General features: G+C 42.8%; 1 protein-coding gene across 1 annotated transcript in view; it reads right to left on the reverse strand.

Moving 5' to 3' along the window:
* The window catches only part of RAB21 (RAB21, member RAS oncogene family), a 32,129-nt gene extending 27,447 nt beyond the window's left edge, over window positions 1–4,682 (reverse strand). The window contains exon 1 of the mRNA XM_010338497.3: window positions 4,249–4,682. Within this exon, the coding sequence (XP_010336799.3) occupies window positions 4,249–4,404 (156 nt within the window). The 5' untranslated portion in view covers window positions 4,405–4,682. The remainder of the gene's footprint in view (window positions 1–4,248) is intronic.
* Window positions 4,683–15,248: the final 10,566 nt, after the last annotated feature.

A 15,248-nucleotide genomic window follows, 5' to 3' on the forward strand; every position in this document is an offset into this window, starting at 1 on the left:
GCATGGCCCAAAAAAGCCCCCCTCTAAGATTCTATATGTCTACAGAAAATTGCACTTCTGGTCATGCATCACTGGACTACAGGAAGACTTGCTGCAGAGCTTTGTACTTGGCCTTCTCTCTCCCTGCTTTCTTTCAGTCTTTATTAATGACCTGTTGAGAACATTAAAGGCACTGTTACCAAACCTTCAGATGACAAAGTTAAAAAGTAGCTAATCCAGAGAGTAGATTCCACACCTTATATTTTTCATGTCCAGGACCCAAGCCAGAGCCTGGCCCACAGGAGCCCAGTGTTTCATGAAATACAGAATCAAAATTCAAAAGGACATTAACAGGCTTAACTACTGGAGCAAATCTACCAAAGCCAACTTTAATGGGTCAAGTACATTAGAAACTAAAGAAAACGCTTAACTACCATACCAAAGAAAAGAGAATTTGAGAGATACAAATAATGACCCTTTCTTTGAAGCTTTATAAGACTAAGATGTTTCAGTTGACAGCAAATTCAATATTTATCAAAGTGAGAGCTTCCCTGAAAGCTCACAGAATCTTTTCTACTTTTCTACTTCAGTGTTGGAAAAGAACTCTCAACAGGAGAGGTAATAGCCTGCACTTCTCTGTTCAGTTCAAACCACCACACCTGGAATTATTTCTACAGCTGAAGGCATCATTCTTTAATAAGGGCAATGATTAAATAGTATCTAGAAGAGCTATCAAAATAGTGAAGGAGCCAGGCACAGTAGCTCACACCTGTAATTCCAGCATTTCAAGAGGCCAAGGCAGGAAGATTGCTTGAGCTCAGAAGTTCTAGACCAGCCTGGGCACCATAGCAAAACCTCAATTTTACTAAAAATTACAAAAAATTAGCCAGGCATGGTGGCACACACCTGTGGTCCCAGCTACTTGGAGGCTGAGGTGGAAGGATTACTTGAGCCCAGGAGTTTGAAGTTGCAGGGAGCTATGACAGTGCCACTGCACTTCAGCCTGAGAAACAGAGAAGACTGTGCCTCCAAAAAAAAAAGTGAAAGGATTTAAAATGATATCACTGCCACTGGAGAGCCAGTTAAGGGAACTAGAGCTGTTTACCCAAGAGAAGACAAGACAGCTATCTTCAACTATCAGAAGGGATGTCATATGAGACATCAAGATTCAGAGGGCAGAATTAGGACTGGAAACTACAGGGAAACAGATTTTGGCTTTATACACAGAAAAATTTATTAGAAGTTAGACCTATCTAAAAGTGAAATGGGACAAGGCGCGGTGGCTCACACCTGTAATCCCAGCATTTTGGGAGGCCGAGGTGGGTGGATCACCTGAGATCAGGAGTTCAAGACCAGGCTGGCCAACATGGCAAAACCTCAACTCTACTAAACATACAAAAATTAGCCAGGCATGGTGGCATGTACCCAGCTACTCAGGAAGCTGAGGCAGCTTGAATCACTTGAATCCAGGAGGCAGAGGTTGAAGTGAGCTAAGATCACGCCACTGCACTCCAGCCTGGGTGACAGTGAGACTTCGTCTCAAAAAAAAAAAAAAAAAAAAAGAAATGGGCCACCTTAGGACATAGTGACCTTTCCACTTTCCATAATACCAGTTCATTTCACTTCCAAGATGTTAAAAAAAAATGGACAATCACTTGACTCAACTATTAAAAACCCCAAATAGTGAACCATACATAAACTATCTTAAATTCCTGTCAGTCCTGCAATTCTTTGAAATGAATGAGAATACTCTTTATAAAATACAAAGTAGTTTAGAGAGACAGGTAGTCTGTTGACAAGAAAGAAGGTAAACTCTTCCTCTCCTATTCTGACATGACTTCTTTTCCATTCACAAATTAAAAGGATACAAAGTTGTGTCTTACAAATCATATAAATCAAACTCCTCTGAAAAACTGTTAAGATGAGGTGAAGTGATATCTCTGAAAGAGATTAGACACATTGCTGTTTATATAAATTGGTGTACAACAAAATCCTAAATTCTATAATTCAGATATTAATACTGGATATCTTCTATAACTTCATCCTCCCCTGTGTAAGAGTGCAGTGGCTTTTCATATAGTTAAAAATCTTTACTGTGTTTTTAGCTTCAAGAATGTTTGAGAAATTTATAACGGAAGTATAATTTTTAAGTTGAAGGGGTATGGCCAGGCACAGTGGCCCAAGCCTATAATTTCAGCACTTTGGGAGGCCAAGGCGGGCAAACCACTAGAAGTCAGGAGTTCGAGACCTGCCTGGCCAACATGGTGAAACCCCATCTCTACAAAAAACACAAAAAATTAGCCAGGCCTGGTGGTGCACACCTGTAATCCCAGTTACTTGGGAGGCTGATGCAAGAGAATCAGTTGAATCCAGGAGGTGGAGACTGCAGTGAGTGGAGATCACTGCACTTTAGCCTGGATGACAGGACAAGACTCAAATCGTCTTTTGAAAAAAACATTAAGACCTCAATTACAATAATTTTCTTTTATCTTACATCTTTGCATAAAGGAAAACACTAGGTAGGTTGTTTACCAACATCCAGAGGTAGTGTGATTTAATTGCTCAAAATCTGAAGTCAGACAGGGGTTCAAATTTGAGCTTGGATACTTCTGCACTATTGACTTGTGGTAATACTACTGCCAGCAAATTACTCAACTAAACCTGTTTCCTCACCCGTAAAATGGGGCTATCCACTAAACTATCCACTTCACAGGGTGTAAGAATTAACTGACAGAAAGCAAGCAAAAGAATCAGCACAGTAAGAACTTATTAAATGTTACATAGTTTTACTACTTTACCTAAGTAAATCTCTAAACTTCCAAACGATCCTATGTATTTGTCCAGTGAATTTTTTTGATCTAAAATACAAGGCTCTCACTAATTACACTGAACGGTAACAATCCACTATTAAAACTTCGTTAGTGCTCTGGTACAAGGATTGTTTTAAAATGCAATTTTCTGACACTTTTTCAGATATGCTTTACATAGGAGTAAAAACAGAGGAGTAAAAATAGAACATGGAATCAGAGCCAGAGCGTCTTGTAAATTCTAGACTCAGTAGTTTAATAATAGCATCAAACATCCAATGTCACAACAATTAGGAGATTATGCATTCTATTAAGTAGTACCGATGTTCTCACATACTACACATTTACTAATTAAGACCTATTGTGCAAACTGGGACAGTAATCAAAGATAGTTTCCACTGGACCAGGATAAAATATTCTGTATATTTATCCTAACAATCCTATGAGCTAGACAGTACTATTATGGGCATTTTAACAGGAGAAACCTAGGCACAGACAGGTTAAGTAACTTATCCAGTATCACACAGTTAGCTAAACGGATGGAGGTGAGATATGAACCTGGACAATCAGGCTCAAAAGTCTACTAGATTTTACTGCCTTTGACCAAATTGATAGGTCAAATTAGTAGGATAAATTTCTTCTAATACATGAAAACTGACTTTTTTGGGAGAGTGGGGTGAGTACAACTCCCTTAAAGGCCTGGCTTTACTCTCAGTAAATGATCACATTTTAACACTTTTCCAATGTACATGCAGAAGAAAGCCGGCCTTCTATTCCAGGTAAAGGAAACCAGTTAACAGCAACGGCTTTTAATTTGGGGAACAATTGATGGCCAGTATTCACACGGTGTTTCAACGTGGGTCAATCGACCTCGCAGAATATGACTGACCCACAAGTCAGACCCACGCAGGCAGCAATGAAACTGCGTAACACGCCTGGGCAAGCGGTCATTTCAAAAAACCTCCAGAGATGGCTCTTTTGCCATTCCTGTTACTCAGGACAAAATGGAACTTGCATAAACACTTAGTCATCAGTAAGCGCTGAAGTTACAAATCACCTAGTTCGCAAAACCAGATCCGCAGTTAAGTTCCTAATTCCGAAAGAAAGAAAAGGAGCTAACATTTGGAGACTGCAACGCTAAAGACACCTAGGGCCCAGGCGGAAGTGCAGCAAAAGGCAAAAACTAGCCCAGGGATGGGGACCACAACGTGCGCAGTCACTACGGGGGACACTGGGGACTTTTTTGGGCCCTTCCACTTCCCTCCCAACAGCCTGTCCTCACGTCTACAGAATGCCCCGACCTGGAGAGTCCCCGGGGCGAATTCTGAACGGTAACCCGAAGGCGGAGATGGCAGGCCTGAGACATGCCTGCCTAGATGCAGGAGTCCGGGCGGCAAAGTTCCCGCAGCCCCGGAGGGTTAGGGGCCCCGAGGCGCCCCCTCCCGCTCCACGGGGTCCGCACCTGCAGAGTGGTGATGTGCTTGTCGTTAAACTTGTTCTCGCAGTAGCGCAGCACCAGCGACGTCTTCCCCACGCAGCCTTCCCCCAGCAGCACCACCTTGAACGAGTAGGCTCGGCCCGCCGCCGCCGCCGCCCCGCCGCCGCTGGCCGCAGCCATCCCGTCGCTTCCCGGCCGCCCGAGCCCGAGCGTCGCGCCGCCCTCCCCGCAGCCGCGGCAGCGTCTTCGCAACCACTGCCGGCTCAGCCCCTGCCGGCCCGGTCCCGCCGACCCGGGCGCTGTCCCCGCTGCCTCCTCGGACGAGGCCCGGCGGGGCCGGGAGAAAGTCCGAGAATGAAGGGCCCAGTCCACCACGTCAGGCACCGAAGGAAAGGCGAAGAACGACGCCTCTCGGCCTCCCTCTAATGGCGTCTCCTGCCTCCTACGTCACGCCTCGGGTCACGTGAGCGCCGCGGCCCGGGCGGCCCCTGCGACTCTGCACAGAAGAACGGGCCAGGGCGTAGGCGGGGCCTCGGCCCAGACGAAGGTGCCAGGGCGTGGGCGGGGCCTCGGGGGCCTCTCTGGGGGGAGCTGGGTGGGAGTCGGGCGCCCGCGAGCCCCGCCGCCGGCGGGCCACCTCTACTCCGCGGTTGGTGGGAGCCTGCGGGAATGAGGAACCAGGAATTTGAGGCAAGCTCAGCTCTGCCGTTGTTGCCGAGGGGATGTTCACAAGGCTGATGACCTCTCACGCCAGGGGCCGCTGTAAACCAAGTCTGCCCAGGTGCCCTTGAATCTCTCGTTCTGTGGGATCCCAAATCATAGCTTCTCCCAGTTCTCCGACTACTCATTTTTCAAGTCTCAGCTTAAACCGCTTCTCTGACCACCCAATCCTTCTCTGCTCCTTCCATTTCCCCACCCCACAAAATTAGGTATTTCGTAACACCAATATACTCCTTTACCAGGGTTTACACGCTCCATGGAAATTATTAATACTTTGCTAAGTGTTTATCTACTCTCATTAGACTGTAGGTTTGTTGCGGGCAAGGTCTGTATAAGGCCTGCCCACCTTTGAATTCCTAACCCCAAGTGTTCTTCAATTTTTCTCTTTCATGAAGCCTCTGACGTTCCACAGTGAGTCCACCTTGAAGCGGCTTGTTTGATGATTGCTTGTTTTTTTCTCATCTGCATCCCCATTTTTTTTGTTGTTGTTTTTATTTTTATTTTCGAGAAGGAGTCTTGCTCTGTCGCCCAGGCTTGAGTGCAGTAGTGTGATCTCGGCTCACTGCAACCTCCGCCTTCCGGTTCAAGCGATCCTCCTGCCTTAGCCTCCTGAGTAGCTGGGATTACAGGGACCCGCCACCACGCCCCACTAATTTTTGTACTTTTAGTGGAGACGAGGTTTCACCATGTTGGCCGGGCTGGTCTTGAACTCCTGACCTTAAGAGATCCACCTGCTTTGGCCTCCTAAAGTGTTGCTATTACAGGTGTGATCCACCACGCCTGGCCTGCCTCCAAGAAACCATATTCCTCCAAGAAACCATACTAATGTTTCTGAAAATTTGTAACTAGAAACCTGGTGTCAAGTAAATATATATATTTTTAAATCAGACTTCTTCCACACTTCAGACCAGGTTAAAAAAAAAGATAGTTGGTTCGTTCATTCAAGAGATATTTAAATGTGCCCACCATATGCCAGGCACTGTGCTGAACAAGATAAAATGTCTCTGTCTTCACAGAGCTTACATTTTATCAGGGGAGACAGACATAGTCAATTATACAATAAATCCTTTCATTTTGATGAAACAGTTCATAGTAACTTGCAAACATACATGGGAATCCAACTGATTTAGCATGCTAGAGAAGCTTTCCCTGGATAAAGTTATCTTTGGGTAAGAGTAACCTAGGCAGGAAGGACAGGAGAGCTTTGCAAGCAGAGAGAACAGCATGTCATTAGCTTCAGATAGAAAGGAACATCTGAAGTTGAGCAACTGTAAATGTGATTAGAATTTAGGGAGAAAAAGAACTCAGAAGAGATCACGAGGAAGCTGGGGATCAATACTGAAAGGATCTTTAAGCAAATGAAAGATTTTAATAAGAGGACTGACATAATGAGATTTGACCACTCCGGCTATAATTTGAAAAGTGAATTGGAGAAAGATTTTAGATTTGTTTAGAACCAACCATTAAAGACACTTTTACCTTTTATAAAATATCCTCATGATTGTATCTAAAGATATATTTTCTACCTCTCCCCTCCACATTCCCTGCCTCTTAGGGCTGTTGCACATTTATAGACACTTCCAGAACTAGGAAAGAACTTCTTTTCAACACAGCCAAGCCTTTCAACCACTTTTCAGATGATGTGCTTTGGATCATTTAACAGCTTGGTCATCTTAGAACCTAAATGCATTATTTTGCTTTTACCACTAAATCAAAGCAATTTTAAAAATTTTGTTGTAAAATAATTTCTTTTGAGACAGGATCTTGCTGTGTTGTCCAGACTGAAGTGCAGTGCCACAATCACAGCTCACTGTAACCTCAACCACCTGGGCTCCAGCAATCCTCCTGCCTCAGCCTCCTGAGCATCTGGGACTACAGGTAGTGTGCCACCACACCTGATTAATTTTAAACTTTTTTTTTTTTTTTTTTTTTTTTTTTTGTAGAGACGGTATTTCACTATGTTGCCCAGGCTGGTCTTGAACTCCTGGGCTCAAGCAGTTCTCCAGCCTTAGCTTCCCAAAGTGCTGAGATTACAGGTGTAAGCCACCACACTCAACCAAAATAATTTTTGAAGTTAAAATAAATTTTCACATTTAGCTTACATTGAGATTTAAGGTGGTAGTGCAAGTTTTCATGGGTTACAATAAGTAGGTTGGCATACTTTTGAGCACAAGGTGGGTAAATATAGATGTAAATTGTGATAGGCTGATAATGGCCCCCAAAGATATCAGATCATAGACTCTAGAGCAGGTGTCCCCAAACTTTTTACACAGCGGGCCAGTTCATTGTCCCTCAGACCGTTGGAGGGCCACCACATACTGTGCTCCTCTCACTGACCACCAATGAAAGAGGTGCCCCTTCCTGAAGTGTGGCGGCACGGCGGATAAATGGCCTCAGGGGGCTGCATGCAGCCCGCGGGCCGTAGTTTGGGGACGCCTGTTTTAGAGCTCAGCTTTGAAGACTTAAACTCAATACCTACCTATGAAGGATCCCTAGAAGAGGGGACTGAATTGGGTTTCTGAGTGGACATCCAACTTGTTGATTCGCAGCGCCAGAATCTGAGCAACCTACTGTGCTGGCTAAAACAATGGCGTTAAGATTGATGGTGCTTTTCTGACTCTGCACCAAGAACCGCCACTCTGAGGCACCGGCAAAACCACCTCGTCGGCCACAAGAGTCGCGCTGGTGACCCGTGGGGCTCCTCTGCTGGAAATCTCCTGGTGAGTGAGCATCAATAATTCAAATGAAAGTGTGGCGTCCTCTCGTTCTCTGCACTTTCACTGGGAGCTACAGTCCCGAGCTGCTAGTGATCAGCCATCTTCCCTGAGCATACTTTCTAAAGTGATCTAGTTTCTTCATACTTTTTATCATACACCTAATATTTATTTGTTTGCATGTTTATGAGCACTATTAGATGCTTTGATATCTGGTATGCTGTTGAGTCTTCAGGGCCTAGCATTATGTCCAGCATACAATGGTCACTCAGTAAACATTTGTTGTTGGGCAGGCATGGTGGCTTACACATGTAATCATGTAGTCATAGCACTTTGGGAGGCTGAGGCAGGAGGATTGCTTCAGTCCAAGAGTTTGAGACAAGCCTGAGCAACATAGTAAGAACTTATCCCTACAAATTTTTAAAAAAGAACTTTGTTGCATGAATTGTAGTGGGACAATATTTTGAGATTTTAACCTGTGGGTATTTGCCCCTAATATATCTGTGTACCATGAGGCATCCTATGTATCAAGGGAGATTGTGGCTAGGCATGGTGGCTCAAGCCTGTATTCCCAATGATTCAGGAGGCTGGGGCAGGAGGACTGCTTGAGCCCAGGAGTTTGAGGTTACAGTGAGCTATAATTACCTGTCTCTAAATAAAAAGAGAGGGAGAAATTCTGATAGGATATTAGCTGTTAGTTTTTGGATTTTGACTTTCCAAAGCCCAAACAACCTTTTTTTTTTAACAACAAAAAAAAAAAAAACCATAAAACATAAGCCATCAGAGTCATCACTTGACTGATAAGTATTAGTAAAAGAGAATTATAGGAAAAGCAATACAGTTAGACATCGCTAATGTTCTTGTGGAAGGTACTGTATGTTGCTCAAACATTCCAAACTCTTCTGCCTTACCTTTCTCTACCATAGAAATTTAGAAAAAGAAAACTTTCATTCATAACCTTGGAATTATGGCAGTTGCATTGCAACTATGAAATAAAAATCACATGCTAAGCACAGTAGAGCAGAAAGATAGTCTTGGGTTGGCTTCTTAACCCTGCATTGCCTGTCTCTAGATTTTCTATTGGAGAGAACAAACACCTGACTTATATAATAATTTACTATAGCAGGGTTGTCTATTATTTGCAGCCCAATAGATTCATAATGATAGTATCTCAAGTAGTTTTGAGGAATCCAAGACCAAAGGAAACATATTTCTCAATGAAGTCCAAGAAGGTAACAAGCTTTGTGAAGCTCATTTGTGTCTAATATGGACCAGGAGGCATAGAGTAGAGAGGGCTTCATGGAATATCTAGAGAGAAAGCCTGAAATAGGCTTACACAAATTCCTCAATGCCAGCACTACAGAGAGTCTTCAAATGTTTCTTACATGCTGAACAATACTTTCCTGATTTAAACATTGAATTTCCTGCATCCTGGGAAAACCCTCATTCCTAGACAAACTAGGATGGTTGGTCACCCTATGTTAATGGACTTCGCTGGTGGGACAGAAAGGATGCAGCAAGGCCAAGTGAATATAAGACTGTGGATAGAAGGTGGATGTCAGCATATTTGGATGATGATAACTAAGATCCCGCTACCTAGTATCTTGAAACTTCATAGGTTACCTCAAATGTAGATAAAACCCAGGCAAAATATGGAAGAGATGGAATTTATTAAGATTACTCACATTGAGATTTGGTTTATATTACCCAGTAGAATAGTAACCAAACAATAAGTTTAATTTTTATAAAAGTAAAATCTTTTTCTTTAAAAAAACTCACATACCTGAATTTCTAGACCATTAGAATTGAAAAAATGATCTTAACATTGAAGGAGGAGGAGGAATCAGACAAGCAAAGTGATAGGTTTTCAAATTTCAGGGCAGACAAGTACCAAGGATGAGATGAGAGAACTAAAAGTAAGTGAGTCTGGAATACAGATTGCAAGTCAGAGGAGTGGTGATAAGATGAATGTAAGGAGGTAAATAAGATTCTATAGAACCTTGAAAGTCATGCTTGGGCTTTATTGTAGGAACAATGAGAAGTCTTTTAGGACAGTGTGACATAAAACATGGTCTTCAGAGCAACAGCAGCAGCTAGAAGCTTGTTAGAAATACAGTTCTGCCATCCCCTCCACCCCCATTAAATCAGAATTTCTGGAACTGAATCCAAGAACTTTTTCTTTTACAAGCCCTCCTTGTGATTCTTATTCATGGTAAAGTCTAAGCACTAACTTGGAAGGTAGAGTTAATAAGACTTGAGGAACAATGGTTATGAAAAGTGAAAAAGAGGTAGGGAGGAATAAAAGATGAATCCTGCAGTTTTGGTTTAGGCAGCCGGTAAATGGTGATGATTTTCACTGGAATAGAAAACACAGGAGGAAAGAAAAAAGCATTTCTTGATTGTACTTTTTTGGTTTTGTACATTTTGATTTTGAAGTGCCTGGGGTACTCTCAAGTATAAATATCTTTTAGGCAATTGGCTATATGGACCAACAACTTAGGAGAGAGATCTGGGCTTGAGAAAACAACAAGGACATCATCAATGCACAGAAACAGCTTCCTCAGGGGTAGAGGAGCTCACCCAGGGAGAATGTATAAAGTGAGAGGGTCGGAGGGCCTAGGACAGAGCACTTGAGAACAGTGAATTTTAAGAGATGGGTAGAGGAACAGGAGCTGCAAGGGGATCCACAAAGAAATCGGAGGAAAACTAGAAGTTAATGTCAAGAAGAGAGAACATTTTAAGAAAAAGGGAATCATGACATGGTTTGGAGAGGTCAAGTTAAATATGGATGGTCTTTATGTGTCTTATATATTTACTGGTTTCGCTCTAAGAGAGCGATTGGAAATTTTGATTTGAAGTTTCAACTGAGTGATAGGAGTTGAAATAAACTTGCTCAGAAACTTTACTAAAGATGGTTGATTTAGTCTACTAGTTCTTAACCAGGGGTAATTTTGCTCCTCAGGGAACATTTGGTAATGTCTGGTGATATTTTGCCTATTGACATTTAGTGGGATGAGGCTAAAGATGCAGTTACGCATTTGACAATGCACAGGACAGTGCCCCAACCCAAAATGCCAATGGTGCCAAGGTCAAGAAACCCTACGTTAGCCTGATGAAGTGTGTGTATTTTTACAGCCCATGATAATTATAAATCCTCTGGTTATATTAAGTTACGGAGGCAAACAGGGAGTAGGGCTGAACAAGTAGTAAAAGAATAAGAAACTCAAAAGCTCAAAGAAACTAGTTCCAACTTTGCCACACTATCTATGCATGTCTTTCACATAGTCATTTAAGTATTTTCTCAGCTTCATTTCTCCATGTGGAATTATCTTGTATCCCCAAGGCATTTTGAATCCTCCATTGAACATTGGTTCCTTTTAGCAAGTGTTATAGAGAATGCATTCTTATTCTAATTAGATTTTTCCTCAGAGACAAAAGGGGAATTCAAAACCACTTTTATAATTACTTAGAGAAATTCTAGTACTTATAGATGCACTGTTTTCATAGCACGTTTCTACAAGTACAAGAAATTTGGGTTAATACACTGTAATATGCATCATTTGAAAAAAGAATAGATTTAGAGTATTAGGAGCTAAAGTATAGAAAAACAGGAGTACAACAAAAGAGGTAAAGGAAGCTGAATGAAAACAAAACAAAACATGATGCCTGCAGCTCTCAGAGTGGAGGGAGCTGAGATTTGGGGTTTGCCAATAAAGCAGGGATTTTGTCTGATATAGGCTAGAACTCTGTCTGTCACATTTTTGTATCTCTAGTTCCTGGAATGTAGTGCTCAATTAATATGTGTTAATAGAAACAAAGGAATTAATAGAGCCAAGCCTATAAAATCCTGTGTATTGAAAATGAGGTCTGAGAAATACTCCTGGGTATGTGGAGCATTGTTAAATAAAATTTACTGAAAGCGGCTGGGTGCGGAGGCTCACACCTGTAATCCCAGCTCTTTGGGAGGCCAAGGCAGGTGGATCACATGAGGTCAGGAGTTCGAGACCAGCCTGGCCAATATGATAAAACCTCGGCTCTACTAAAAATACAAAAATAGCCAGGCTTGGTGGTGCGTGCCTGTAATCCCAGCTACTTGGGAAGTGGAGGCAGGAGAAATCGCTTGAACTGGGAGGTTGAGGTTGCAGTGAACCAAGAACGAACCACTGCACTCCAGCCTGTGTGACAGAACGAGACTCCATCTCAAAAAAAAAAAACAAAAAACAAAAAAAAAATAAAATAAAATAAAGCATTTTCCATATTAAGCCGCTAATAAAGGTAATAGAATAACAGCTGTCAATTAATATGTAATTTCTATGAATTAATCCAGTTTATTTATTGCTTAATCATTTAACAACTCTTGTTGTTGAGTGCCAGGCAAGATGTCTTTACCGTCATGGAGTTCATATTCTAGTGTGGGAGGCAACACAGAAACAATTACAATGTGTGTAGTGATCGTGTTTAATATCTACCCAGCATGCACACCCCTTTGTCCTTTCAAACAGAATCCAGTCCCTGCTTAGGTATCTACCCTCCCCAGTGTAGCTCAGTTCTAGTTTCATTCCCCTAGGTTCTTTGCAGCATTTTTTTTTTTTTTTTGAGACGGAGTTTTGCTCTCGTTACCCAGGCTGGAGTGCAATGGCGCGATCTTGGCTCACCGCAACCTCCGCCTCCTGGGCTCAGGCAATTCTCCTGCCTCAACCTCCTGAGTAGCTGGGATTACAGGCAAGTGCCACCATGTCCAGCTGATTTTTTGTATTTTTAGTAGAGACGGGGTTTCACCATGTTGACCAGGATGGTCTCGATCTCTCGACCTCGTGATCCACCCACCTCGGCCTCCCAAAGTGCTGGGATTACAGGCTTGAGCCACCGCCCCCGGCTTTTTTTTTTTTTTAATAGAAATTGGGATCTCACTATATTGTCCAGGCTGTTCCAGAACTCCTGGGCTCAAATGATCCTCCTGCCTCAACCTCCTGAGTAGCTGGGATTACAGGTGAATGCCACCATGCCTGGCCTCTGCAGCTTCCAAAGCCACTATTTGTACATCCGAAGAAATCTTTCAAATGCTTCTTGCTGGCAAAAAACCCCCACGAAAAACAAAAAAACTGAGCTGTAATTGTAGTCACTTGCCACAGAGGGGCACTAGCAGCTCAATAAAATTTACCAGGTTGGGCAGCATATATTCAAAGCTGCCAGCGCAATTCAAAATTTAGGTGTCCTTCAACATTAAAAACAAGGAAACCATGGGGAGATTTTCTTCTGAGTTGTAGAAAACAAGAATATTCCAAAACCCTATGACTCTTGGGTGGAAGAGAGGAGAAGATATAGTTCACAAGCCATTTTTTCCTAAGTTGTTAACTAAAAGTGTCCCAAGAAATGTCACATATATTTGTCAAAGAAGGCATTTAAGTCCAATGTTGACATTCTCAGATCTTTCCACCAGTTTCTACTAAAAATATACAATCTCAAGAGTTAAAAATGGAGGGAAAGTAAAGAAACCAAAAATTTTGTTTGTTTGTAAATATGTGCAGTTGTTCCTCAGTATTCCTGGGGGTTTGTTCCAGGGTTCCTCAAGGATACCAAAATCCATGAATGCTCAAGTCTACTATGTAAAATGGTGTAGTATTTGCATATAACCTATGCACATCCTTCTGTAAACTTTAAATCAGGGGTCTCCAAACTATGGCCCGCGGGCCACATGCGGCCCCTGAGGCCATTTACCCGGCCCCCGCCACACTTCAGGAAGGGGCACCTCTTTCATTGGTGGTCAGTGAGAGGAGCACAGGATGCGAATGCTCCTGGAGTACTCTATGTGGCGGTGGCGCAAAGCACGGCGTTGCTTATGTACAGTACTACTTCCGGTGACGTGGGACGCACGCGTCATGGCTCCAGAAGCGCATCATATGACACACATCTGGTCTGCGGCTGTGGGCCCCACATCACTGGAAGCAGTGTGAAATAACAGCAGAAGTAGGAAGAAAGGCAAAGCACTATAACCATTCTACACAGTACAATGGCCCCCATACTACCCCAAATGTACAACAACATAATGGCCCCTATAACCTCCCTTTGCCCCAAAGTCTCCCCCCACATTACTACACACTGTGTTTCCCCTATTATAAGATCCTGTCTTATATTAATTTTACCCCCAAAAGACGGGGGCTGTCCTTAGGAGGTGTCTTATAATAGGGGAAACATGCAGCAGGGGGCTTCCCACAGAAGAGGCCCACTGCTGCTGCAGATGTCCAGGACGCTGTATACACAGCGTCACAGGCTGATCACCGCCATCCCTGTATACAGCACTGGAGGCGGTGCTGGGCCTGTGACACTATATCGCTGTCTGGGATAGTGGAGGCAGCAGCGCTGGCTGTGAAGGGTGTCACGCCTTGCATAGTCCGGCCCTCCAACGGTCTGAGGGACAGTGAACTGGCCCCCTGTGTAAAAAGTTTGCTTTAAATCATCTATAGATTACTTATAATACCTAATACATTGTAAATGATATGTAAACAGTTGTTATACTGCATTGTTTAGGGGATAATGACAAGGAAAAAAGTCTTGTTGAGTACATGTTGAGTACAGACATTTACTTTCTTGAATATTTTCTATCCTCAGTTGGTTGAAACCACAGGTGTAGAACCCACATATATGGTGGGCCACTTGTATTTTATTTTGCCTTTAGAAATTGTATTTTGAAATAATCATGGCATGAAGCCTACCTAATTATATCAGATGGAAGTGTATGTTTGAGATGATTGGTAATAGGATGTGTAACAGCAATTTTTTTATTACTAAAATGTTTCAGTTCAGAATGGTAACAGTCTCACTGACTCAGTCTGAAATATGTCAATTTTAAAAAACTAGATGCCGGTAGTCATATGAAACTGGAAATTCTAGAAATATTTGTCCATTTAAGCGGGGCCTGAATGACTATACTTTCCCATCTTCTTGAGAAGTCAGTCAGTGTAGAGAATTTTAAAAGCCTCTTTAACAAAGAAATTGCTTTGCCCTGGTAAAATAATTTGGCTGAGATTCTTACAGATTTGTGATGTTGAGATTGGAGAGCTTTGGGATAGCTGTAGTTGAATGGGAAGTTTGTAAGTATTAATACTAGCATACACTGATAATTATAGCATTCAGTACCACTAATTTGACTTTTTTCTCCTATTGGTTACTCATTCATACTTGGCAAACGTTTTAATTAAAATTTGGCTATTGTTAGGCCAAGCGCAGTAGCTCACACTGTAATCCCAACACTCTGGGGGGCCAAGGCAAGGGGATCACTTAAGGCCAGGAGTTTGAGACCAGCCTGGGCAACATAGTGAGCCCCCGCCAATCTCTACCAAAAATTAAAAAAAAAAAAAAATCAGCTAGGCATGGAGGTGAGCAACTGTAGTCTCAACTACCTGCAAGGTTTAGGTGGGAGTTGAGCTTAGGAGTTTGAAGCCACAGTAAGCTATGGTCATGTCACTGCACTCCAGCCTGACCTCAAGTGATTTGCTCCACCTCAGCCTCCCAAAGTCCTACGATTATAGATATAAGCCACCATGCCCAGCACCCTGTACCTGTACCTTAATTTTAGCCTAGTGAGACCCA

This window comes from Saimiri boliviensis, chromosome 7 (assembly GCF_048565385.1).
Source record: "Saimiri boliviensis isolate mSaiBol1 chromosome 7, mSaiBol1.pri, whole genome shotgun sequence".
NCBI classification, from domain to species: Eukaryota; Metazoa; Chordata; class Mammalia; order Primates; family Cebidae; genus Saimiri; species Saimiri boliviensis.